At 39.1% G+C, this 24,731-nt stretch overlaps 1 protein-coding gene across 1 annotated transcript in view; it reads right to left on the reverse strand.

Moving 5' to 3' along the window:
• Window positions 1-24,731, reverse strand: part of PPFIBP2 (PPFIA binding protein 2) — a gene marked incomplete at its 3' end in the record, with an annotated part of 85,425 nt that overhangs the window by 31,559 nt on the left and 29,135 nt on the right. The window contains exons 3-5 of the mRNA XM_080344658.1: window positions 16,634-16,723; window positions 12,225-12,338; window positions 1,904-2,035 (exon numbers count right to left, since the gene is read on the reverse strand). Coding sequence (XP_080200784.1) covers window positions 1,904-2,035; window positions 12,225-12,338; window positions 16,634-16,723 — 336 coding nt within the window. The remainder of the gene's footprint in view (window positions 1-1,903; window positions 2,036-12,224; window positions 12,339-16,633; window positions 16,724-24,731) is intronic.

The raw sequence follows: 24,731 nt of genomic DNA on the forward strand, positions 1-24,731 counted from the left end.
GGTATTGGAAGGGATCTCAAAAGCTCATCCAGTCCAATACCCCTGCTGGAGCAGGAACGCCTAGGTGAGGTCGCACAGGAACATGTCCAGGTGGGGTTTGAATGTCTCCAGAGAAGGAGACTCCACAACCCCCCTGGGCAGCCTGTTCCAGTGTCTGTCACCCTCACTGAGAAGAAGTTTTTTCTCAAATTTAAGTGGAACCTCTTGTGTTCCAGCTTGATCCCATTACTCCTTGTCCTATCATTGTTTGCCACCGAGAAGAGCCTGGCTCCATCTTCGTGGCACTCACTCTTCATATATTTATAAACATTAATAAGGTCCCCCCTTAAGTCTCCTCTTCTCCAAACTAAAGAGACCCAGCTCTCTCAGCTTTTCTTCATAAGGGAGGTGCTCCACTCCCTTCATCATCTTTGTTGCCCTACGCTGGACCCTCTCCAGCAGTTCCCTGTCCTTCTGGAACTGAGGGGCCCAGAACTGGACAATATTCCAGATGTGGTCTTACCAGGGCGGAGTAGAGGGGAAGGAAGACCTCTCTTGATCTACTAACCACCCCCCAGAGTCAGGCTGACTCTGCACATCCTATGAACACTGAAGTAGCCTGGTCCTAGTATTTGACAGGTAATGAATGGGAGGTGCTGAAGGCCCCTCAGGAAGGTGGCTGCCATCTGCACAGACCTGTTTAGATTTTCAGGTGGTCTGAGAGTGAGTGCTTAGGCTTTCTGTAGAGAAGACACTGACAATTGTGGGGGAAAGAGCATCAGAAGGTCACAGCTGGTAAAAACAGCAGCTGGTGCCTCTCTGGCTTGCAACCTCTGCCAGAAATTGCACTCTTCAAGCTATCTTTTAATCTCTAAAGAAAACTTCAGAGGATAAATAAGTCAGAGAAAACAAACACACCCCAAACATATTATGTCACTGCAGGTAAATTACTTATGCATAGATAACAAATATTCCACTAGCAACATTATGGAGGGCAAACAGTTTTCTAACACTGCCTGGATTTCAAATTCTCCTAAATCAATGTGGAAAGTGGGTTTTTTTTGGTCAACAACATATAAATCTTGGACCAAGACACAGCCCTAATAATTCTCCGTTGCCAGGTAATCCTTCCTGCTAGTTGGTCCCTCTACAGGACCACTGAGTAAGTCAACACATGGCAATTCGTGTGAATTACTGTCTTCCATAATCACTTCCCTTCCCAGCTCCCACCTGCTGCTCACTACCATGAAATGGATGTTGTTCATATGATTCCCTGTTTCACACTCTCTTTCTTAACAAGCACAGTAAAAACCAAAGCTGCTTTGATGTCCAGAACTCACCACATCTGAAGGGGAGTAAAGATTAGAATTTCCTCCAATGCAAGTAATTTTTTTTTTCTCTATTTATTATGTAACCACAAGGGGAAAGGCTCAGTTGGGGAAAATGCCCTGCTCCTCACCTTTCCTTCCCAAGTGCCGTGAACACATTAAAATGAGAAAGGGTCTCTGTAACCTGCAGCACCCCTGACACTACTGAGTTGACAGTCTTCTCTGCCACATGAACAAAGAAAGAGAAGAGCTATGGAAGGCCTCACACAGCCAGGCCAGTGCAGCTGCTGTGGAAAGGAAAGGGTTAAGTGAACACCAATTGTAACGTAGGCTTCTGGAAGGGACTTTGTGCCTTGATTAAAGCCAAACAGCAACCTTTGAAGTATAATGAGAGAGGGGAAAAGAAACCACATCCCAAAAATGCATAATCATATTCCTCACTGAATTCATAGCACCAGTGATACAGACTGTGCTGTAAGCACAGAAAAGGCTGTTGCATGCTGATGATTTCAGCCTAAAGTCCAGGTGTATGACAGCATACCATAGACATATAATGAAAAAAAATTAAATAAAACAAGCTAATGAAAGAAACTTACCTCAGCTTTGTTCTGTTTCTCTTCATATTCACTCTGTTCCTTTTCCATACCAACCAGCTTAATCTTCAGGTCTGAAACTTCAGCCATTAGATCTAATTTCTGAGTCTCCAGTGATGTTCGGCTTAGCAACTCCTGAAACCAAAGCAGAACATTTTCTCCAGTTATTTGTTTGAACACTGACAGAATGCTATGTGATTTACCCCTACAAAAGTCTCTACCCAGTGTTTAATGCTTTCAATACAAAAGCAAAATTACTTTCTTCTTCAAAATTGACACTAGCTAGTGCTTTACAATGCAACAAAACACCACAGCAAGATATTTAAGTGTTTACTACAAGAAGAAAAACTAACTAAAATCTAAATAATGGAGTGATCAGCAAATTCATGTGAAAGCGAAGTTCTCTACCTCTTTTCACGATGTGTACACTTGGAACTGTTTGAACTGTGTGTTTCTCAGGTTCTGCAGCTATTTTCACCTAAGCAATCTCCTGTGTTAATCACTAAACCACTGTGTCTCGCTCCCCATCTCAAGAAAATGTGGCAAAGTTAATCCCTGGGTGACACATGAAATCAGAAAACATTACTAAGGCTGAACAAACATAAACTGCATAATGCCATAGAGACCTTCATGTGACACATTACAAACCGGTTCACTACTTCCTAAAATACTCATCAGACAGAGCTGCATTTTAGTATTACAATGAAACATTTTAGAACTTTTTACCATGTGTTATTCAAGAGAGTACATATTACAGAATGAGCACCCTAACCAAAACAGAGTGCCAAAGACAAGGAGCATTTCTTCAGTCATGCTAAAAGTACATGAAAGTTTACACCATGTAGTACTTGTTAACTTTTGAAGCCTACACACCATGGAGAGAACAGCAGCGATTGAACAGTGTATGCCCTAACCGGACTCTAAAAGGCAGTGTCTAAAATGAGTAACCGCGTAAAGGAGGAACAAGTGGCCATGACTTTTGCTTGTGTGCACCAAGGTTGTGCTTCAGATTGCAGAGAAAGGCACACTTTGGACAGAGCGATATCACTGTGTTTGGAAAACATTCAATAGTCACACCTTCATTGCGTCTTTCAGTTTTCAGAAAGCAAAAAATATTACAAAATTTAACAGAGTGTATTAGATATATAAAATGCTTCTGATGGCCTCTGTTTTCAAAGAGGAAAAAAATCCATTCAGGAGTTTAAGCCTTACTAAAAAAATCCATACGTAAGTTTCCAAGTGGTTAATTAATTTTGGCAAAAGAATGTAGGTTTCTAAATGGTTGCAAAATTTTATGGCAACTCATAACTCACAGTGGTGTTTTGATCGTATGAAATGCACTGAGGAATCACAGCAGATTCTGCTTTGAATTACATAGAAATGACTTAACAGAAGTTATTCTGGATCTGTCCTGATGTTATTGAGTGATCAGAAACTGCCCTGTCCATTACCCTTTTCTCAACTCTTCCAGAAACTGTATCATATGTTGTAGACTATGGTGTAGAGCCAAGGAAGCCACAAAGTAAATTTTAAAAATTATATAGTTAATGTTTATTTGGAACCCAAATCTGCTTTACATGTAAATTGTTTCAGTCTGGTGGGGAATACTGTCCAAATTTAAAATAGTACTAAACGTGCATCTGCATTGCAACACCAATTATCTAAGCCACCCACTATTCCCAGTGCCATGCCCATTCCTGCTGACATTGACAATTATATTTGTGTATGGATGGGAAAATAAACAGAAATGTAGCTTCTCTCTTTTTTTCCTGAATGAAGTAAATCAAGCACTAATCAGGAAAAGATAGCGCACTGACTTTTTGTGCTGGTTTTGTTAAAAAACAAGTTTCTCTTTTAGTGAATTTGCCTGTCAGCTAAAGCCTTCATATTAGCTGCATTTTCCTGGAGAACCAGATACATGTTTTGGTAAACATAGCAATGGAATGTGAAGTTATTGATAAGCATGGATGGACACAGGTGACCAAGAAACTGACCGAGTATAACATCCCATTCAAGTGAATACTTCATATAAAAGTGGGAGATCATGAGGATCTCATCCTTTTCCCTTTTCTTTTTTCCTTATGGCCGACATTAGGAGAGGACCTTGCTAGTCGTCCCTGCGAACCGAGGCCTAGTGACAGACTGAATCCAGCTCCAGTTGGCTGCAGAGTCTAGTCCAGGACTTTGGGTGCCGGCTCTGCTGAGACTTTCAAGATTGGTTTTGTATATTTTGTATTATTTTCTCTATTCTTATCCGTAGCTTTAGTAAAACATTTCTAATTTTTCCAACTCTCTTCTCTCTGTCCTTTCCCTCCCGATCGCCTGGCCTGAGTGGGAAGGGTGGAGAGGGAGGGGCTAAAGGATGAAGCAGGGTGGGGAGAGGAGGTTAACAATACATCTGCCAGGGTTTTATTGTCACCCCACAATCAAAACCCTCGACACTTTATTGAGATACTCGAAGAAGCAGTCACCTAATGAAATCCCACTAGTAGCTGCTTTCTACAAAGGTGATTACAAATTTCAACTGAAAATACAAATTCCTCTATCTTCCAGAAACACACCAGTTTGCATGAGTTCCAGAAGCCCATTCCATTCCAGATTGGAACAGGGACCATACAGCTGTTAACATAGCAGACTTTTCAGATGAAGACATAGCTATAAATGAGAACTTTGGTGTGAAATAAGGCCACTGAACGTCAGAAAAGCGAGCAGGCTGAAGTGACTTTGGCCACATGGACCAACTCTATGCATTGTTGAACTGAAACAACACACAGACTTTTTTTTCCAACACTGACATGGCTTTCCACGATACAACAGGAAGATTTCTTAATAAGGCAAAGAGACATGGAATCCCCTAGAGATTTTTAACAAAAGATCTATCCTTTGAGTGCACCATCTTGTGTTACTCCTTATTTTTTCTATAGGCTCCCAAATTACACTTAGTTATGCAATGGAGAGTAATACCCTACTCCTCACATTCTGAGTTCAGTAGCTCCATGTGAACTCTAAGGTGCTGCCTGGTATAAAGGAGCACAAAGGCAGCTGACTTTTTATTTGTTGGGGTTTTTTTTACCAAGTCAAACAGATTTTTACTGTTTTCTCTGCAGCTGGAGAATCAGATTCCCAGCTAGTGTAAACTGGCATAAAACTCTTGCCTTAAAATAGGCAAAATAGCTAACTATCTCTCATTTGTTTTCCAGGGAGCTACACTGATTTAAAACAGCTGACAATGTCTCTTGCATCTAGAGAGTCTAACTTTTGCTTTGAAAGAAAGTGCCCTTTAAAGTAAATGTCCCCTCCTGAAATGGTAACATCTGAAAGCAATTATTTTCATCTTCAAGCAGATGCTCACAGTGAACAGCTCATTAAGAATGTGACCCATTTTGTTACAGAGAAATTATAGTGTATTTCAGTGGTATGATGCAACTTGAATTCAGCCAGAATAAATATGCAATTGTACAAAAAGAAAATACAAATTTATGTTATTGGTTTTAAAGCAAAAAGGATAGTATAAGACATGCAAAATAGTAATTTGGACTGCAGCAGCTTTAGGAGGATCTTAAAGAGCTGAAATACAGAACAGAAATAGAACATATTCTAGGGAATCTTATTTATAAGCGACATACTTGTTTTTGATTTTAAAATGTACTATAAATTAATTTATCAAAGTTATTTTATTTTCTTTTTAAATCAATTTTTAACTTTGAAAACTAAGAGGAAAAAGCTACTGTAGACTAGAATAAGTACAAAGACAAGTCACAGAGAAGCTACGATATGCAGGTATAAGACACATGAATAAACAGTAAACTATTTGTAAACACAACTGTAGTTTTAAGATTCACACTGTATACTTTTAAAATATTTAATCATGCTTTTCAATATTCTCAATGAAACTGAAGCACATGCTGCATATCTCACTTTCACATTTTGTTGTCTTAGAAATACATAATTCTTATAAAATTTAATACAACAGAAAATAGCTGAGGAATAGGACACTGCACTATTCTGTGCTGCCAGCTGCCAGCACAGAAGATTCCAGGATATTCAGCACTCCACAAAACAGAAGAAACAATTATGCCATACACCGATTGAGAAACCATAAGTAAGATTTTAGTCAAGTAGGAGGAAAAATACCCCAAAGATCCCATTTTGCACTTGTGCACTGTACAAAATACAACACTTATAGAATTTCATACTTTTCACCCTTATTAAAATAGTAGAGACCGACAGACTGACCAAGTTACATACCTGGTAAGCAAAATTCAGCAAGAACCACCACTAATGAGGACTGCACTTTTCAAGTGCTGTGTGTCAGCTGTGGTAGAAACAAGATATTTGCTTAACTGAAAACACAGCTGAGAGCAATGTCCATGTGTAATCACCATGAAGTGGTGCAAGTCAGTGGCACAGAGTGAATTACAGCCCTCCAAATCACCATTTGCCCATAATATAGTTAAGCAACGGAAAGGACAGAACTTCCCATTGCGCTGCCAGTTTGAACAGCCCTTTGCATACGCCCGATGAGCAGATTCATGCCTCCGTTAACTGTAAAATAACAAAGCAGGGTAATGCTCACCTGTATAGATAAGCTGTACGACTTGAGAGCACACTCAGAACCTGAATGCCTCACAGAGCACACTTCAAACTCTGAAACACTGAGCTAGCTGCTGGAAAGAAGTTACTGCATGCTATAAACAAGTGCTGAAATTCATCTAAGATCAGATAACTCAGGCAATTGAAAGCTGAAGGAATGATCCTTGCCAGCCAGCAAAGTTCCTGAGAAGCAAACAGATACATACCAGATTTATACTCTCCAAGACAGAATTCTGGCTCCCCTGAGTATCAGACAACTGCAAAACCAGAACAGGTACACACTAGACTGCATTGGATTCAAGTTCCTACTCTCGTACAGCTCCTCCCTGCATTCTTTTAACCCACTGGTTTTTAAATAGTTCTCCACTGTGCCTCACAACGGGCACCGGCTGCCCCACTGTCCCTGCTCCTTGCACCCAGGCAGAAGTTGGCCATAAAGTGATGTGAGAAACACAAATTCACTCCTGTTTGCATCCAAGCATTTTAGTTTCCGTGTGTATTTTTAAGACAGAGGGAAGCCTAAAGCCAAGTGCTTTGTACTTTGCAACAGAATTTACTTGATAGAGGACACAATCACGTTTACACAGTGCAGCCATCAGACAAGAGTTCTCTGGATTGCTTCTTGCAACTATGTGTCAGAAATAAGATGGAAACACAGAATCCAATCACATGTAGGATTTGATACAGGTCAGGTACAGCAGAGACATTTCCACACAGACAAGCACTCTAACTGGCAAAGTGTCCGCTGTTACATTTTATGCCACAGAGCTTCCATAGGGACTAGTATCTGCTATATAAATCCAATGTAGCGCTGAAGTAGCAAAGAGGTAGCTATTCCAACTCAGGAGAATTACCATAACAAACACACTCAAAAGAACTGTGGAGTGAAATCTGTATGTGCAGGAAATTCACTTTTCAACCTGACTTAACATAGCTGCCAAGATTGACAGCACAGATTCCATAACACTGATGTGTTTACATTATGCACGGCTGGTACTTTCTCTTATGGGACAATTTAGGCTGCTTTATAGAGCAAAAGTCACTTTTGCTTTCCCATGCTGTTCTACACTTGTACATAGTACACATGAAAGAAAAGTTGATAGCAAGTTGATAGGAGGTTCCCCTAAGGCTAACATAGCAGATGTTCAAAATCCTCTCTTCTCTTAAAAAATATTTATTTCTTAAAATTGACTGGAAGAAAGTACTTAGAAATGCTACAAACTAACTTAGAACAAGACATGTAGACATCATTCTTCTCTAAAATTGGCTGTAATTTTACATTTTAAAGCAGCTGATATACTGGAAATGGACTGTGACAGCAGAAATTGTTTTCACAGGGTAATTCTAGGAGTTTGTTTGTGGTTTTTTCCCCTCTTATTTTTTGTTTTGTTTTACTTGGTTTGTTTTATTTCAATACATTAATTACAATATGCTAAGGCGCCAGGCAGGAGCTTACTCACACAGGCTGACATTTCCATATTCTTTACACATTCAGTGTGCGATGGAGATACCACTGGAAGGCAATTCAGTGAGACATCTTGCTCCCAGTCATGCTCCAGAAAATTTTCTCTTAACATTTACTATGAAGGATGACCAGGGAAATGTTTCGTGTCCCAGAGAGGAACTATACTTAAGGACTGATTTAAAATTTTACCATTGACTTTAATGAGTTTTCAAAAGACCTACTTTGTTTAAAAGAAAGAAAATGCAAACAACTTCAAGGTGAAAAATGCTTTTCCTTGATTAGAGCCTGTAGTGGAACAAATACACTTACAAAAGCAAAGTGTTGAGTTTGACACCATAAGCACCACATCTCATGAAAACTCACAAGCATTATCTGTAGCTGTGCACACCAGGGCATCTCTGCATCTGTTACACAGGATTCTCTTCTTTCTCAAATGCTGCTGAGCCGTATTTTCTTTGGCTGTGGTTTCATAAACAGCCAGGCCAAATGCACATCTCACCATTGTCCTTATGACACACCTTGACCTCTTCTGTGAGCTGTATCAGCTCACTAACCCAGCAGGAAAACATCCCCTTCTTTTTAAACCCAAAATTACTTTCCTCCTAGACTTTGAGGAAAATATCTGATGAGCATGAGAGTCAGTATAAAATAAGTTGCAGAAGCAGATAGTTGAGAATGGGTAGAAGGATGAAAGAAGAATGAGGCCTTCTCCGTTTTGTAGCAGTGGCCTTTAGATTGGCTCGACCCATTTCTTGGAAGCTCACATTTTTTGACTAAGGGACCCTGCACTGTCCTCTCAGAGTGATGAAGAATCAAGATCTTCTGCAAAGCAGCAGCAGTGCCTGTTGCTATTATTTCTCACCCTAACTGCTGAACAGCCATTTTATGTCATTTGTATAAAGTTTATTTTAGCTGTTGCTTCCAAAGTGTTTCCATGATCACTTTGTAGCAGGGTTCAAAACAACTGTGCATAAATCATAAGCCAGAAGAGTTTTAGCCAGTAACCCCACCCTGACAAGGTGGACAAGTCTCTGCTAGCACAGATTCAGCAAAAACTGTTTTGCAGGGCAGCATTACATATCTGGCAGCTCCACAACAGAAAGGGGATCTTCATTAAATTATCTCAACAAAATGTATGATTTTTGTTTTTATTGTAGCATTTTGGGCACAGAATTAATTAAGAGTCACTTTTCTCGTGGTTCCCAAAATTTAAAAGACGGAGCTTATCCTGGACTCAGGTATGTGTTTTCCCAGATAAGCAAACAATATGCACATCGATACTGCAGTTAGCTTAGTTCTACCAATATACATTACTGATTTTTCAAGCTAGGGCAAGTATCTTTAATGTTCCATTTTCCATATAGAAGAAGCAGTTGACTTAAGTTCACAAAGGTAAAAAACCAAGTTTCTCCCTTTTGAGAAGGGGGCCAGGGGGAGGTGATGTAGGGGCGAGCAAGTGGCTATCATGGCTTTGATTGCTAGCTCTGGTTAAACCATGACATACACGGACCTCAGGAAGATAATAGAAGTCTTTCAGAAAAAGAAAGATGATTTATTTAAGTACATAGCACGAGGTTATTTTTTCTTATTAGAAATACGTTAGTTTATGGTAAAAATAAACAAATGCTGTCTTGAGTGACCCACTAGATACTTCTGACCAGAAAAACTCAGTGACAACTGCAGTAAGTTTTATTTCTCTGTTAAGCATCATGAGCACTCATATAGGACATTGGCAACTGCTGGCTGAGAACGTCTGAACCCAACTCTCACCAAAACCTGACTGATCCATCAATCTGTTGAAGTCCCTCAGGCCAGATACTCACTCTACTTTTGACAAATTAACTGCAAGAAGGCCTGTTGGCCACACATCTCACACGAACGTCATCATCATCACATTATCAAGTCATTCTTTTCTCTCCAAATCTCAGCTCATTCCCTGCAGAGGATAATCTTTTCAACAAGATGAACTGAGAAAAGAACCTTGAAAATAAATTATAGGAAATAGGGCCCTCTGTTGAGCCATAATAAATGTATAATTTCTCTGACTTGAGATTTTGAGAAACTTAACTTGGGTTTCCCATATCTCACTGTCTACTGGGGGATGTAAACCATGTAAGAAAGACACCATGACTACCTGTCCCTCCTCATCCTCTACTATTTCACTTAATTTTATCTTCTTACTGTTCACAAAACTAAAATAACTCAACATCATTTTTTCTCATTCCAGTGAGAACATAAATTTTAAGTACCTCAGTTCTAAACTGGATGTATTTTTTAATTTTGGCTCAGTTATTGAAAATACATCACTCACACTAAAATTAAAATACTAAGCATATGCGTTTGTTTACATCTGTCTCTGTGCAAAGTTCAAATGGACAAACTCATAGGGTTAAAATGAAACACAAATCTTTACCAAGTTGTGGCCTAGATAATTCTTTCTTTTGAAAAAGCAAACCAAACCAAACCTTGAGCTCTCATATATGCTGTAAACGTGAGAGATCTGTCACTCAGGAATTTAGCAATCAACAAGCACGCTTGTCAATATTTCTTTAAGTTATGTTCAAATGCAAGACCTCTAAACTATGATACGAAAGAATCAAGAAATTTGAGCTTATTGCTAATACGTGTACAGAAAATAAAATAATTTGAAATTACTTCCATTTGACAAAAATTACAACCTCCCAAAGTGATCTCAAAATACAAATTTAAGGTTTATGTTAAACATATTTGGAGATTCTCTGACTTCCTTAGCTTTAGTACAGACCTTTGTAGCCTATCCCTTTAGGATCAGCTTTGTCAGCAATTTGTGCATGTGGTTAATGCCAGGCAGGTAGATTCAAACATTTTCACTGAAACAGCAATGTACGTGTATATTATATTCTATTTTCAGATGCTTCGGTGTCCTATTAAATCGAGCTTTAAATTCACAGTTTCCTCAGAAGACAATCAGGGCAGAAAATTTTAAGTCAGAGAAACAATAAACAGTTTTAGCAGAAGTCGCAGAACAACCATTTAGTTTTAGACTGAAACAGGAAACTTGTACACTCTATTGTGAATGCCTTCCTGAAGTTTGAAGACAGATTTTAATAATTTAAACAGTTACCTTTCTTTGAATTTCACTTCAGATCTCACTGAAAAACTAAATGCACTCACTATTTGCATTTTTAAAAAATGTCCCCTCATTTGAGAATAAAGCTTTTCCCGGCTGAAGGCATTTTGGGCTGCAAAAGTTGTGTAAGAACAAGTTTTTTTGTAGAGAAGCTTAGAGAACTTGAACTTTAAAAGATTCAGGATACAATTTTATCTTATAGAAACTGCTACTTTTACATATATGGATCCTTACCATAGTAAAATAAGTTTATGTAGATTAACGCAAGTATAATTTAAAGGTATGAATAGTTCATAGAAAGAAGTGTGTATTGCACATAGACTAAAAGAGTAAATCTATAACACAACATTTGGGGGGGTGGTGGGGAGGTTCATCAAGAGCAATATCTATCTTGCAGGTTTCTGGTGTAGATTTTGAGGGATCTATGTACTGTACTACCAGTGGGTGATCTCCACCCGTAATAACAGAAAATAGCACTGGGAAAGTTCTTGTGCATTGACAGACCCACCAGCTCTGCAGTAACACATGTAATGTGAGGTATTGAATTTATCATCTGTTGTGCTCCCTCAACATATAACATGAAAGAGCAAAAATTTAATCTCATAGCCTGAAACTGTTGATTGAAATAAAGAAAAATACATCTTTCTATCTTAATTTTCTTTCAAAAATAAGGGGAAAGCTTTTAAATTAAGCAAAAATTGTTATCGAACCAAAGCTGAGACAGTAGTTAATTTCAACTTTGTACCTGTTCAGCTTCAAAGTCATGTGAAAATAGAAGATATTTAAATAAAACTTCTTAATTCTATAACTCCTACATATATTAGATACATTTAACCTGTCTAACCAGTTACTCAACCATGTCCAAACTTAATTCGTCAGCACAGTACAAATAAGACACAATAGTTTCATTTTACATGCTGCCACGTACAGTATTATGCAACCAGGCTGTAAAACGTTTCTGCAATAAGAAAACAAAGAAACATTTCTTGCAAAAAAAAAAAAAAGTGCAAAGTGGCAAGAGAACAATAAAAGAGGCTTTTTTCTCCCTGTTTTATCTTGTTGCCAAAGTCACTCACACATGCAGGCAAGCTGACCATATATGTTCACCCCTCTGTCGGAGAAGATGATGCAATATTTTTTCCAACACAGATTTTTACCTGTTGAAGCATTTCTTCTGTAGCGTTCAGTTTCAGCTGATGCCCCTCAAGACAGATTTCTAAGTCCCGGATTTTCTCTCCTTGAGCTTCCACCTGGTCTGTAAGAACACTCACCTGTAATTTGAGAAGAGAAGCACAATGCTACCGAACTGACTGTAAATAAGTTTCAATTACCTTATACAATTAACATCCAAATGCACATTTTTAAAAGCAAGTCCTTCTTTAAAGTCCTCAGTGGCTTAATGATTTTGTGCGCTGAACAACCTGTTCTATCAAGATAGACAATTTTTTCAGTCTTACCTATGTTTTGCTTCAACCCCGCCCTCTGCCCCTCCCCACCTGCCGATTATTTTGTTTTTATATATATATATATATAAAAGAAGCATTCTAGAAGAGATGGAAGACTACTGATATGTAGCCTGAGCCAGTTCATGCAGAAGTCTGAAAAATTAGAATGCAACAACAAGAACATAGGATACTAAAACCATTTTAAGTGGCTTTGGAGCATGCATTGCCATTTCAGGTTCCATTGGCATTTCGCTCCCTAAAACGGATAAACAATAAAACTGCTCATTCGGAAACCAACCAATTATTTTACTTCTTACAAGAACAGAAACACAGCTTACCTATCAATAAAGCGTTTTGAAGTTACAAGGAATGCAATGAGTAAAAGGCATGTTTTAGCAGAGGCAAAGTTCTATTCCAAGAAGAATTCCCAGGCTTTGCAAGCCAAAACATGAAAGCAAAAGAAGTGAGATACAGACAATGAATCCCAGGAAAAGAAACAATAAGCAATACTGGTAAAGAACTGTGGGAATGGTGGTACAGACCAGTGAGGACGTAATAAGAAAAGCCCAGCAGCCGAACTCAAAGCTTGCAAAGCTGAAAAAACTACTCTCAGGGTAACATTAGAAAGATGTGAAGAAAAACAAGTATTAATTCCTATGTTAAGCAGCACATACACTTCGTGTATTCATTTTTACTATTTATTTATCTAAAAGCCTTGATTATACTAGAAAAATGTTATCTCAAACAAAAAAAAGCAACCTTAGGTGTTTAAACTCTGAATGAAATGCGTTAAGAAAAACTTATCTATGCTCTCACATCCAACCCTGCAACACCTTTATTTAGAGTTAAAAAAACAAGTACAATATGTGGAAGTGAAATCTTTAAGATGTAGCCACTATGCAGCATTTCTAAAGCCCAACTGATGAACAACCAAGTTCACTTCAGGGAAGCTGCAGAGGGTGTGACTGGCTGATCTGCATTTGTTTTACCTGCAAACATAATCACAAGCACCCCTGGGAAAGGAACAGAGAAATAGGAAGAAAGGTCTATTTATTTTTATGCCTTTTTATGCCTTTAAAGTAGTTGGCTCTAGGAGAGAGATGATAGGAAGGAGTGGGTGGAGGCAGATGGCAGGAGGACACATCCGAGCTGGGGCAGGGGGAGAACTCCCCACAAGGAAGTCTGTTGTTTAGCTCCTTTTTTGTTTTGCTCCCATTAAATGAGTGATGGCACACACACACAAACCCTGCGAGGTCAGAAAGCAAGAAGAAACAAACTGAATCCTCTCCTTCAGTCTGATGCATGTTTCAGAGAAAGAAAACAAGCTCTACTTAAAGGGTCCTGTAAGGAAAACTCTGTCTCTTAAGTGTGACCTGCAAAGGAATTTAGTAAAACCTTAGCAGCTTTAGAAGCATGTGCTGGATGTTCCAGTAGTTGGGCTGAGAGCACATTAGCCACTTTGAGCTCATATTTTCCCCTCTGTTCAGGATCACATCTGCCAGACTCTTCAGTAGGCTGCACACACAACATAACCCCAGCGTATGCTACGCTGGCAAGTCCGTCTTGCCTATAATAGTGCAACACCCACAAAAGTCAGCCCACAGGTAATGTATTTTCTGTAAGTACCTATAGAAGTGGGGCATATTGAACAATTAGCTAAAAATCAAGTAGTATAAAGATTTAAAAGATCTTTGTGGGGAAAACAAACGAACAAACAACAACAACAAACCAAACCAACTAAAACCAAACCAAACACCTAAAGTGTATTAGCTACTCTACACAGGCACTGAGCTGTAAGAAGGTGTCCTAGCTGATCCCAGCTGCTCTAGTATTTCCAGCCTCCACTACAGACTGACGAGTGGACACAGGTTTCAAAGTGCAGTTTGACACATTCGTGGGGAACAAAGATCACGGGCACTATCTGCAGCCATGACAAGGTGCCTTGTATTGCAGCTTCTGCAGCAAGTCTGATGCAGGACTGGAGTGTTCCCAGCCCCATACTCCCTACAGATTCCAGCTGTGGACCACTGGCACAACGCAACACGAACTATAGAACAGAGGTGCCTTGTTTCTCATCACTTTCTCGTCCTTTGTGCCAATAGTCACACCCAGAAGGCAGGTTTGTACCCGTAGACTCCCTCAGGCCACTGTAATCTCAGCATGGGATTTGCCTGTGTTCCTCATATTCCACTGCCTAGATAGCATATGCAGAACCAGGTTCTGACCCCAGCTCCACCTTGGCACCTTGTTGTTGTCGATGTTCATCTACCAGACTGAGGCTTTCATCTATCTTATTTGCCTGGGGTTTTTAGAGTTCTACTTCAACACTGTGCAGTGGAACAGGAAAATGCATAACTATTGGCTAAGCCTCTTGATTTGATGGGGGTGTGATGGAAGTAAAAGGCAAGAGAGACACAATTTCTACATCTGATTTTCCTCCACTTCTTTTGGAAAAAACTCTAGGCAAGTCTTCAAACTACGTTATAAAAACCCCTTCTTTGTGAGTTTGGCCAGCTGCACTTTTTGGGCACCTAGTTGGTTGGATAGTTACTACAAATCAGCAGCACAAAGACAGGAAATGTACATACTGATCCATAGCCTGGAGCAGTCTTCAGGAACTTAGAAGCACTGCAGAGTAGCTGTCCTGTTAAATCCTCAAAAGCTGATATACTTTGAGCACCAAGATTCTGCCAAATCTGTACAAGCCCACCAGCACACATGACCACCATCAACCAGCTGTGTAGCATGAACCACATCCAAGACGACAGCGGCTGCAACCCGCAGAAAAAGATTACAGGACCTTACACATGTGTGATGAAACAAAGTCCTTCAGGGACACAGCCACAGGTGCATCAGTACAACCTTCTGCTTCTGAGTAAACACCTGGGTTTGGTCTCCTAATTGTTGCTCCAATTATGAGTTGCTCATGTGTAAGTGAACTGTGTGACAAGTGAATGTACTGAGTGAATGAAGATGTGACAGTTAATAACCACTTGATTAATAAAAGTTGTTCTAATAAATCACAGTTGTGACATTGTCTCTCTGAACCTGATTCTCCATCAGAAAGAAAGGGAATTTGCAGCACACACTTAAACACTAAAATTCCAACCATAAGTTGTTTTTTCATTCAGGACCTTTTCTTTTTTTTTCCTAAATTTGGTAATAGAAATTTTAGTTTAACAGTAACAAAAAAATCCAACCGAGCCTAAACTTATGTTTCACAAACCTTTTATTGTTTGTTTAAAAACAGCAGTGAGAATTCTGCTCAGTAAATTATCACAAGTGAGAACAGAACATACAGGATAAAACATGCTTACAGAAACTAGTAACTGAAAGTAGGGAGGACACCTACCCACTATAGTTGTGTTTGATATAAACATATATGCTTATAGTATGCTTTTGTAAGCGTAAAAAGAACGTATATGCAAAGACCATTTAAAGAATCTCCAGCTTCAGTTTTAAAAAGCATTTAACATACAGTTTAGTAATAGTGAAAATATCCAGAAAAAAATAATAATTAAGTTTTATTATTTTAAGTTGTACAACATACATTTTCGACAGGAGAAAAACTTACACGGGACACGGCATCTGTTTGAAAAAGACTTGCTAAACTGAGAAATGGGAAACCTGGAAGAGCTTAGGCATGCATTTTACTGTCATGTTTTCTTTCTATCCATTTACTTCCCCTTAAGCTTTTGGATAATGTAAAGCAACTTTGGTACAGTATACAAGCAGGAAAAATATCAGCTCTCTCTGCCTACCAGTCTTCCAGTTAATTAAAAATGGTGGCATGCAGAACCTAGAAAATCAGCTGGTACAACCTAGCAAACCATGAATGAGAACCACCACCACAGCACCATCTTGGGACTTCACTGCTTTAAGTTGTTTTTCTTCCCTTATCATTTTTCTCAGTCTTACTGTTGTTACTCCCCCCTCCTTTACCCAGTTACCTCACAACATAAACAATCATATAGATTATACAAATTATAAATAAATTCCTGGTTGAATATCAGTTAGATTTGGTGACCTGCTAACATTTGTTCAACAGAAAATACTCTTGTCACTTCAGCATTTATTCACTAAATACCAACTAAATAGACAATGTTCTCTTTAAGACATACCTGCAATATGAGCGACTCTTTATCACCTTCTAATCGTGCCAGTCTTTCTTGATAAGTTTCATTATTAGATGAATGATGATTCGCCTGTGACTGAGGGGAAAAAAAAAGTGCTATGAGAATTTTTGCAGCTAATATTCAAAATTCAAGTGATAGTTATTTTAAATTGATGTAAAATGTGTCTATGGATCAAAACTGTATTTCCTATGCATTAACCCTTTTGTAGTACCTTTTTTAGATGGATTTTGATTACTTTCTAATTTCCAGTAATCAATAATGGCATAAGAATAGATTTAATATTTTCTAGCAAATTATCACTTAATTAGGAAACACCATCTTATCAAGACATAAAACATTTAATTTGAAATATCTGGTCTCAACAGTGTTTTGCAAATGTCGAGGAACCTTGATGTTTATTTTCAAATGGTAAAGATTGTCATATGTATTATACTATTCCTAGAAATTAGGAAAGAAACAACTGATTTTTGTTTTTTGTTAGCAGTTAACAGATTATTTAAATTATCAAATTCAGGAGCTATTCCAGCCATGTATTCACTTATGGATTTCTAAACAGCTCTAAGGAGCAAGACCTTCTAAAACATAGCCCATTCCTAACTACTATGTCCCATTTCCCATGAATTTTAATACTCCAGAGATGAACACCACAATTAACAAACAAAACAAAACACACAAAAAAACCCCAAACAAAACCCAAAGCAATCAAACAAAAAGCTCCAAACAACAATAAACAAACCTGCAGATTTATATTTAGAAGTTCAGAAGAGTCCCACAGCTTCATCCTGAAACTAAAACATTGTGCAGCTGTGGGAAGGGAGCTCTTTGCTAAAAGCATCAGAAGTAACATGAGCCCGTAGTGGCTCATTTCCCAGCTCCATCGCAGGCAAAGCATTTCTGCTGGGGAATAAACCACTTTGGCTGGCTTTCCAGCTAACGCCAAGTACCCAACTTCACTGAGTTCTGCTGGGGAATAAACCACTTTGGCTGGCTTTCCAGCTAACGCCAAGTACCCAACTTCACTGAGTTCTCTTCAACTACACCAGTCTGCAGCTGACTACTCATTTATAGTTGTTTGTACAATGGCACCAATATAATCATGATTCTCCCTCCCCAACTGTCCTTTCTTTTTCAACTGAACATTTGTGAATTGTATGTTTTTAATATTAAATATATTAATGGCTTCGTAATCTTCACTGAGGTCTATGGGCCCAAATGTAAAACAGACGATGAAAATAAACATGATGTTAATTAATATAAATCAAGAAATCAAATATTTATCCAACCAAAAGCCATAAAGTGCTGAACTAGATCTAAGTGTGACATCTTTATAAGCTGAGCTGTGAGAAGCTGAGCACCCTTATCTCTGATATTTTTGAAAGGAATTGAGAGAATCACAAAGACATCAACAAACAGGACTGAAAGGTGCCTGAAGAGGTCATCTGGTTCGTTATTCCATCCTAGAACAGATGATTATTTACAATATTCTTGTCATGCCCAATCCTAGAGACTTCCAGAAATTGATTACTCAACCTCCCCAGATAATCTACTTCTTAGCTACCCATCATTAGAACATTAAGAAAAATGTCTAACCTGAATCATCATCTCTTCAACTTCAACCTACAGTTTCTTATCATAACACCACAGATAAGAAAAACGTCCTTCGCTTCAGAAATTTTTTACATATTTGAAGACGGTAGATCTCTAAATTAGCATGTCCCTCTTTGGGCTAAAGAAACATGAGTTTTCCTGTCTTTCTCACAGGCTAGTTTTTCAGCATCTGTCTTGTTGCTTTCCTTTGGTTCCTCTCTACCAATTTTTCCTTGACTTTTGAAATTAAGTGCCTAAGAGTAAACAGAGGACTCTAGCTGAAAATAGCAAGAGTGGAAAAAAACCTTTTCACAGACTCTTGGGCATATTTATTTTCGTGCCAGCCATACATTAACACTGATATACTTTCAGTCTAGGACACGTAACTTTCAAATCCCTTTTTAATACTTTTACTTAGCCAGCATACTGTTCTTCATCCTGTGTTTACTTATTGTTTCTGCTTAAATGTATAACCTTACACTAGTCTATACTGAATTGCGTCCTATTATTTATACTGTTTTCCTGTGTATCGGGCTCTTCTTAAGTTTTTATCATGTCCTTTAGCATGGCTGCAAGGCTCTGCTTAACTAGAATCACCTACAAATTCACTACGCTTGGTCCTTAGTTGCTGTTTTAGAGGGTCAACGAGAACAATGAAGAAAAGAACGTGTAGAACCTTACTCCACAACTTACCAGCCCTGAGGAAAAGAATATCTTTAATCAGAATATACTTTTCTCACTAGCTTTTGACCAGTTTATAGGAGGCCCAACTAAGATTGAAGACCTTACAGAAATGGCTCTAAATATGCACATCTGGGTGCATAACTTATACACAGAGGTCTCGGACACATTAATACATTTTACAGTAGCACTGTATAAGTACATAATGCCCTTAAAGGAATTGTGCTTTTACTCCCTCTTCCTCTCCTGACTAGTTTTCATTTTACATAATTCCTGTCTCCTAACATTTATTTCCATATTTCGTAGCATTGGAATGTAATTTTTATTTTTAAAAATCATTAACTTTTATTTTTAAAATGCCACACCCAGACATACCCCCAGACCCCTCTACTGTGTTTATAAAAAACATGCACCTTCAGTTTAACCCTTTGTATTAAAATTTGGTCAGTCTGTCAGTCCATATGGTCTTAAGAGTTCATCCCTTATTAACTTCTGTAGTACTATAATGAAAATAAAGAATGCCCATAAGTAAACAACATGCATTTCTATGCAAGTCTGCCTAGATAATTCTTTGAGCTCAGCTATGCATCCTCAAACATACTGCCAGCCAGTCTACCTGAGCTGTTAATCCCCTTGCAGAGCAAATACTGTACTTTAGAATCCAAAATCTTTAGCCTTGCCAGTTAGGTTTCCATTAGGGTTAAAACTCCATTACACACCATTAAATGAGTTTTCTCAATGGAGAGCCCACAGGCTTTCTGCAGTTTGTCTCTGGCTCACACAAGGGTAACGAAAACTATCTTGCACCTAGAATATCAGGCATTCAGGGAAGAACAGCACACTGCTAGGCAGGAAAAGATCTTCTCAACAACAAAAGCTAGTGATGAAGATCGTCTAGTCAGACAGATTTGGCACCCGTTCTGCTGCTGTCATTTGCTGTTTTCCTATGCCAGATTTAAGAAATATACCTGTAACCACTTGTGTAACCATTCTCCCCTCCCCAGCCCTACAAGCATAGCGAGTTGCCTTACTGCCAGCACATTTTTACGTAATCAATCTGTCATGAATGCAAAACAGAGTTCAGCATCTTATATAATCAGTAATTACGGATTAGTTCAACACCCAATCACAAATAAGATATTTTACTACACTCACATTTACCAAAGGTATAGCCTCCAATGATGGCTGTTGCACTGAGTGACTGTGAAATATCCTCTGCTGGAACTCCAGTACTCAATACCCACATAAAGCCACTGAATCACACTCGTGTGAACAGAAAAGGGGGAAGGAAAAAAACCCACAACCCTGCCAGTAGATCAGCCGGAGTGTGCTCAGATAAGTACAACAAAGTACAGTAGACAGAAAATGATCTGCTAAATAAAAGTGGCTGATTGACACACAGCAGTTGTTTTAAGACTTGGGAAATCTTTGTGGCATGCATAAGACAAGATAAAACAACGTAACATGAACCAAGGCCATCTGTGGATGGTTGGAGTGCATTCTGCAGCTGTGAAAGTCCGTACCAAGAGGAAACCAAGCAAGTATAGTTAGATATCGCACGTACCAGCAGCAACTGAATATATGACCTATAAAAATAAAGTCATGAGACTACAGACGACTCGAGTTGGTGTAAGAGCTCACAAACAACAAACATTGGACTTGTGCAACCACATGACCAAAAGGCTGAATCACAAAGATTTTCCACAGATATGTTATTTCAGAAGATGTAGCCTTAAAGACCAAAACTCATTACCTTGGCTCCACAAGTCTAAGCTAAATATGTTAATTATATTTCTTATAAAGAAAGAATGAGAGAAATTGCATAAAACATGTAAAACAGTTCATGATATCACATGATAACAAAGTAGAAGGAAAGATATGCTGAGGCAAGGTGGTTGAAACTATGTTGATGGTAGTACCACTGCAGATGAAAAGTCACCTGTATACCATAAATATTTGTTCTAAGGGAGGTGCGAAGCGATTTCTTGAAGTACCTGTATTGTAGTCTCCATAGAGATTTTGGATACAGTTTAATGCGCATCAGATATTAACATACAATGTTTCCTGAAACAACTCCAAATAAACTGTTGCTCCTGGTTCTATTAAAAGAAGAAAGAAACAAAAAAAGGCTTTTGCATTCCATAACCTACTTCAATTTCTTCTTCATCTTTAGTTTCCAAAACTCTCTTTGGAGCATGCTCTTTACCCCAACCCAAACATAATATTGCTAGCTGCTGGGAACTTGACTGTGTAAGTATTGCATACGTGATCCAGTCATTACGGAGTCATTTTCCAAGAAAAAGACTGAAATATTCCTCCAGAATATAGGACACACACAAAAAAAATCAGACTTCAGAGTATGATTTAACAGCTTTAATTTAAAATAGGGAAAATGAGTAAAAATATAAAAGCATATGCCAAGAAAGGGAAGAAAAGTTTGATCAACTCAGCTATCTTTACTTTCAACAGCCTTCTCAGAGAATAGTAAGAACGGAAAGTTAAGTTTTCTTGTATAGTATTTGAATAGGAAACAATTCAGAATACAGCCTGTTGTCAGAACAGAACGACAATCATTGTATAGTGCTTCTGGACAGATGTTCTGTTCACAAACTTCTGTAACAGAACTTGTAGCTCAATCTCAATAGCCTCTCAAAGTAAGCCCCTTAAAGCAAGTCCATACACAAGATAATAAAATCGAATACAGGCCAGCGTATGTTCTTCTCACATGTACTGTTTCAGTTTCAGCTCAAAGGATCTCCAATACAGCTCATTTTAAACCAAAAAATACCAACTTCTGAAGTTGATCAGCAAGCTGTTGCACAGAAATCTGTCACTAGGACCATGGATCTCATGTTGGGCTGTGGAGGGGGGAGGAGCTGGGAAAACAAACTTGGCAGTGAGTTCGAGTGGTGATTTGTGAGCTTTTTCAACAAGTCGCTTGCCTCTTTTAGAAGACAGATTATGTCATAACCCTCCTCTCTTCTTATTCAGTCACATGAATCACCTTCAGTTCCACTGATAATTGAATAAGATGCCTGTGGCAACTACAATAGTTGCATTAATTGGAAAGATTAGGGACATGCTTGATGTATTGTTTTTTGTCGCAGTTTGAAAACTGAAAATAAGGCATATAGCCACAGAGTACAACCAGTCAGTTTTCCCACAAACTATCAGCAGCACAGAGATCATAGTATTATATTTCAGTACAAGAAAACATACACTACAAGACTTTTTCTAGCCTATTTGGAATTGATAACATTTAGAAGAGTATGAACTTTCCATCTCTTTATTAGTTTTCTGGGTCAGCAGAATTGATGTTATGAGTCACAGTAGTTGCTATTATGTAGTGATGAGTGAGTAGCCTACACAGTAAACATTTTTATTTTGGCTTCTGACTATGGATATATAATAATACAACTTTAATCTCTTGACATGTTAGCGCTACCTCAGATACACACCCATCTGTGTATATGTACATTCACTCAGTGTACTTGAGGAGGAGAAGGCTGGAACATGATTTCTGAATCTATAATTCTTGCCTTTCATCTGAAGGCAATTAATAAAGCAACAACAGGATTTTCTGTTTGCTGTTGTTCCTTGTTGGTTCACTGACAGTGGCAGTCACTTTGAAGAAGCTAACAGCACAAAGTCTGAAATTACTTCATTTACTGAATTTACGTAAGGACAGAGCCAGGTAAATTTCTTTAAAAAAAAGAATTTTGATCAAACATTTGTATTTTATCTGGATAACTTTTCCTAATTTTAATACCTATTTTCTCCTCCAGTTACATTACTTAAAGGAAGACACCCTTACCAAAGTCATAAGATTCATCCTCAATATCATGAGTTTAATGGCTACAGCATGGGTTTGATTGCTCCATCTCTTGCTAGTACAGGTTATGAACAGTGTCCAGAAGAAAGAAAAGCATAAGAATAATGTATACCTTTCCCAGGTCAGCCATCAGCTCTGTGCTGCATGCCCTTCACAAAGTCAGTCTAAGGCAAGCTACAAGAGCCCTCAGTTGCCTTCCATTTCGCATGAAGGCATCTTTCAAAACAAGACACCTTACCACTGTACAAAGTTTCCAAAGGCAAGAGGCCTTCCATTTTTTCTACAGACCATCCACTGCAGTTCCAACAGCACAGTTAATTTACAGTGTCCTTAGAGAGCCTGTAATACTGTTTGCAGTAAATATTACATCTGTGATGTTTGTTAATTATTTGTGGCTATACCTACATGCCTAAGTACCAAAATGGAGGCTGTGCCATTTTTTTTTCGGAATGGTGTGTTCCAATTAAGGCCAGATAAGAAAAACACAGCAGAACAACAGATGAAATTTTATGTGAACCCCCTAACCCAAATGTTTTGGGAGAACCAAAGAAAGTTTGCTAGAGATGACACACTTCCAGCTGCAGGTGTGGGGAGAGTCTCAGGTTCCTTAGCTTGCGAAAGAAACTTTTAACAGTGACGAATTTATACTCAGTCCCTATAAAAGAACCCAACGTCAGTTATCTGCAAAACACTTCTCACAAACTGCTCACCAACTACTTTAAGAGAACTGTAGGGGAAGTCATGGGATGAATGGCTAAAGTCACTTGATTTGTTCAGCCTGGAGGAGACTGAGACATCATCATGGCCTACAGGTCCCTCATAAGAGGAGGGGTGGGTGCTGAACTATTCTCTCTGGTGACAAATGACAGAACCCAAGGGAATGGCAGGAAGATGTGCCCAGGAGTTTTAGGTTGGACATTAGGAAAAGGTTCTTCACCCAGAGGGTGCTGGAGCACTGGAACAGGCTCCCCAGGGAGGTGTCACAGCCCCAAGCCTGACAGTGTTCAAGAAGAGACTGGACAACACCCTCAGACACACGGTGTGAACTGTGGGGTTGTCGTGTGCAGGGACAGGAGATGGACTCAATGATCCTTGTGGGTCACATTCTCGGCACTGTTCTTGTCATAGGTCATGTTAACATCAAGAAATTCCAATGGAAATAGCTGAGGTGTGGTGGAGAACCAGCTGGCTGGATGGTGACACTCAAAGAGTTGCAGTCAATGGCTCCATGTCCAAGTGGAGACCAGTGACGAGTAGCATTCAGCTGTTTAACATCTTTGTTGGTGACATGGACAGTGGGATTGAGTGCACCCTCAGTACATTTGCCAACAGCACCAAGCTGTGTTGTGCGGTTGGCATGCTGGAGGGAACAGATGCTATACAGAGGGACCATGACAGGCTGGAGACGTGGGCCTGTGCAAACCTTACAAAGTTCAACAGGGCCATGCACAAGGCCCTGCACATGGGCTGGGGCAATCCCAAGCAAAAATACAGACTGGGTGGAGGATGGATTGAGACCAGCTCTGAGGAGCAGGATGAAGGGACTTAGTTGCTGAGAAGCTCAACATGAGCTTGCAATGTGCACCTGCAGCCCAGAAAGCCAGCTGTATCCTAGGATGTATCAAAAGAAGCGTGATCAGCAGGTCAAGGGATGTGATTCTGCTCCTCTGCTTTGCTCTGGCGAGATTTCACCTGCAGTGCTGTGTTCAGCTCTGGGGCCTCCAACATAAGACAGACATGGACTTATCGGAATACATCAGGCCATGAAGATAATCAGAGGGCTGAAGTACCTCTCCTATGAAGACTGGCTGTGGGAATTGGGATTGTTCAGCCTGGAGAAGAGTAAGCTTCAGGGCAACCTTACAGAAACCTTATCCAGTAGCTAAAGGGGACCTACAAGAAAGCTGGAGAGGGAGTTTTTACAAGGGCATGTAGTGGTAGGACAAGTGGTAATGGCTTTAAACTGAAAGAGGGGAGATTTAA

The sequence above is a fragment of the Nesoenas mayeri genome, assembly GCF_963082525.1.
Source record: "Nesoenas mayeri genome assembly, chromosome: 5".
NCBI lineage: Eukaryota > Metazoa > Chordata > Aves > Columbiformes > Columbidae > Nesoenas > Nesoenas mayeri.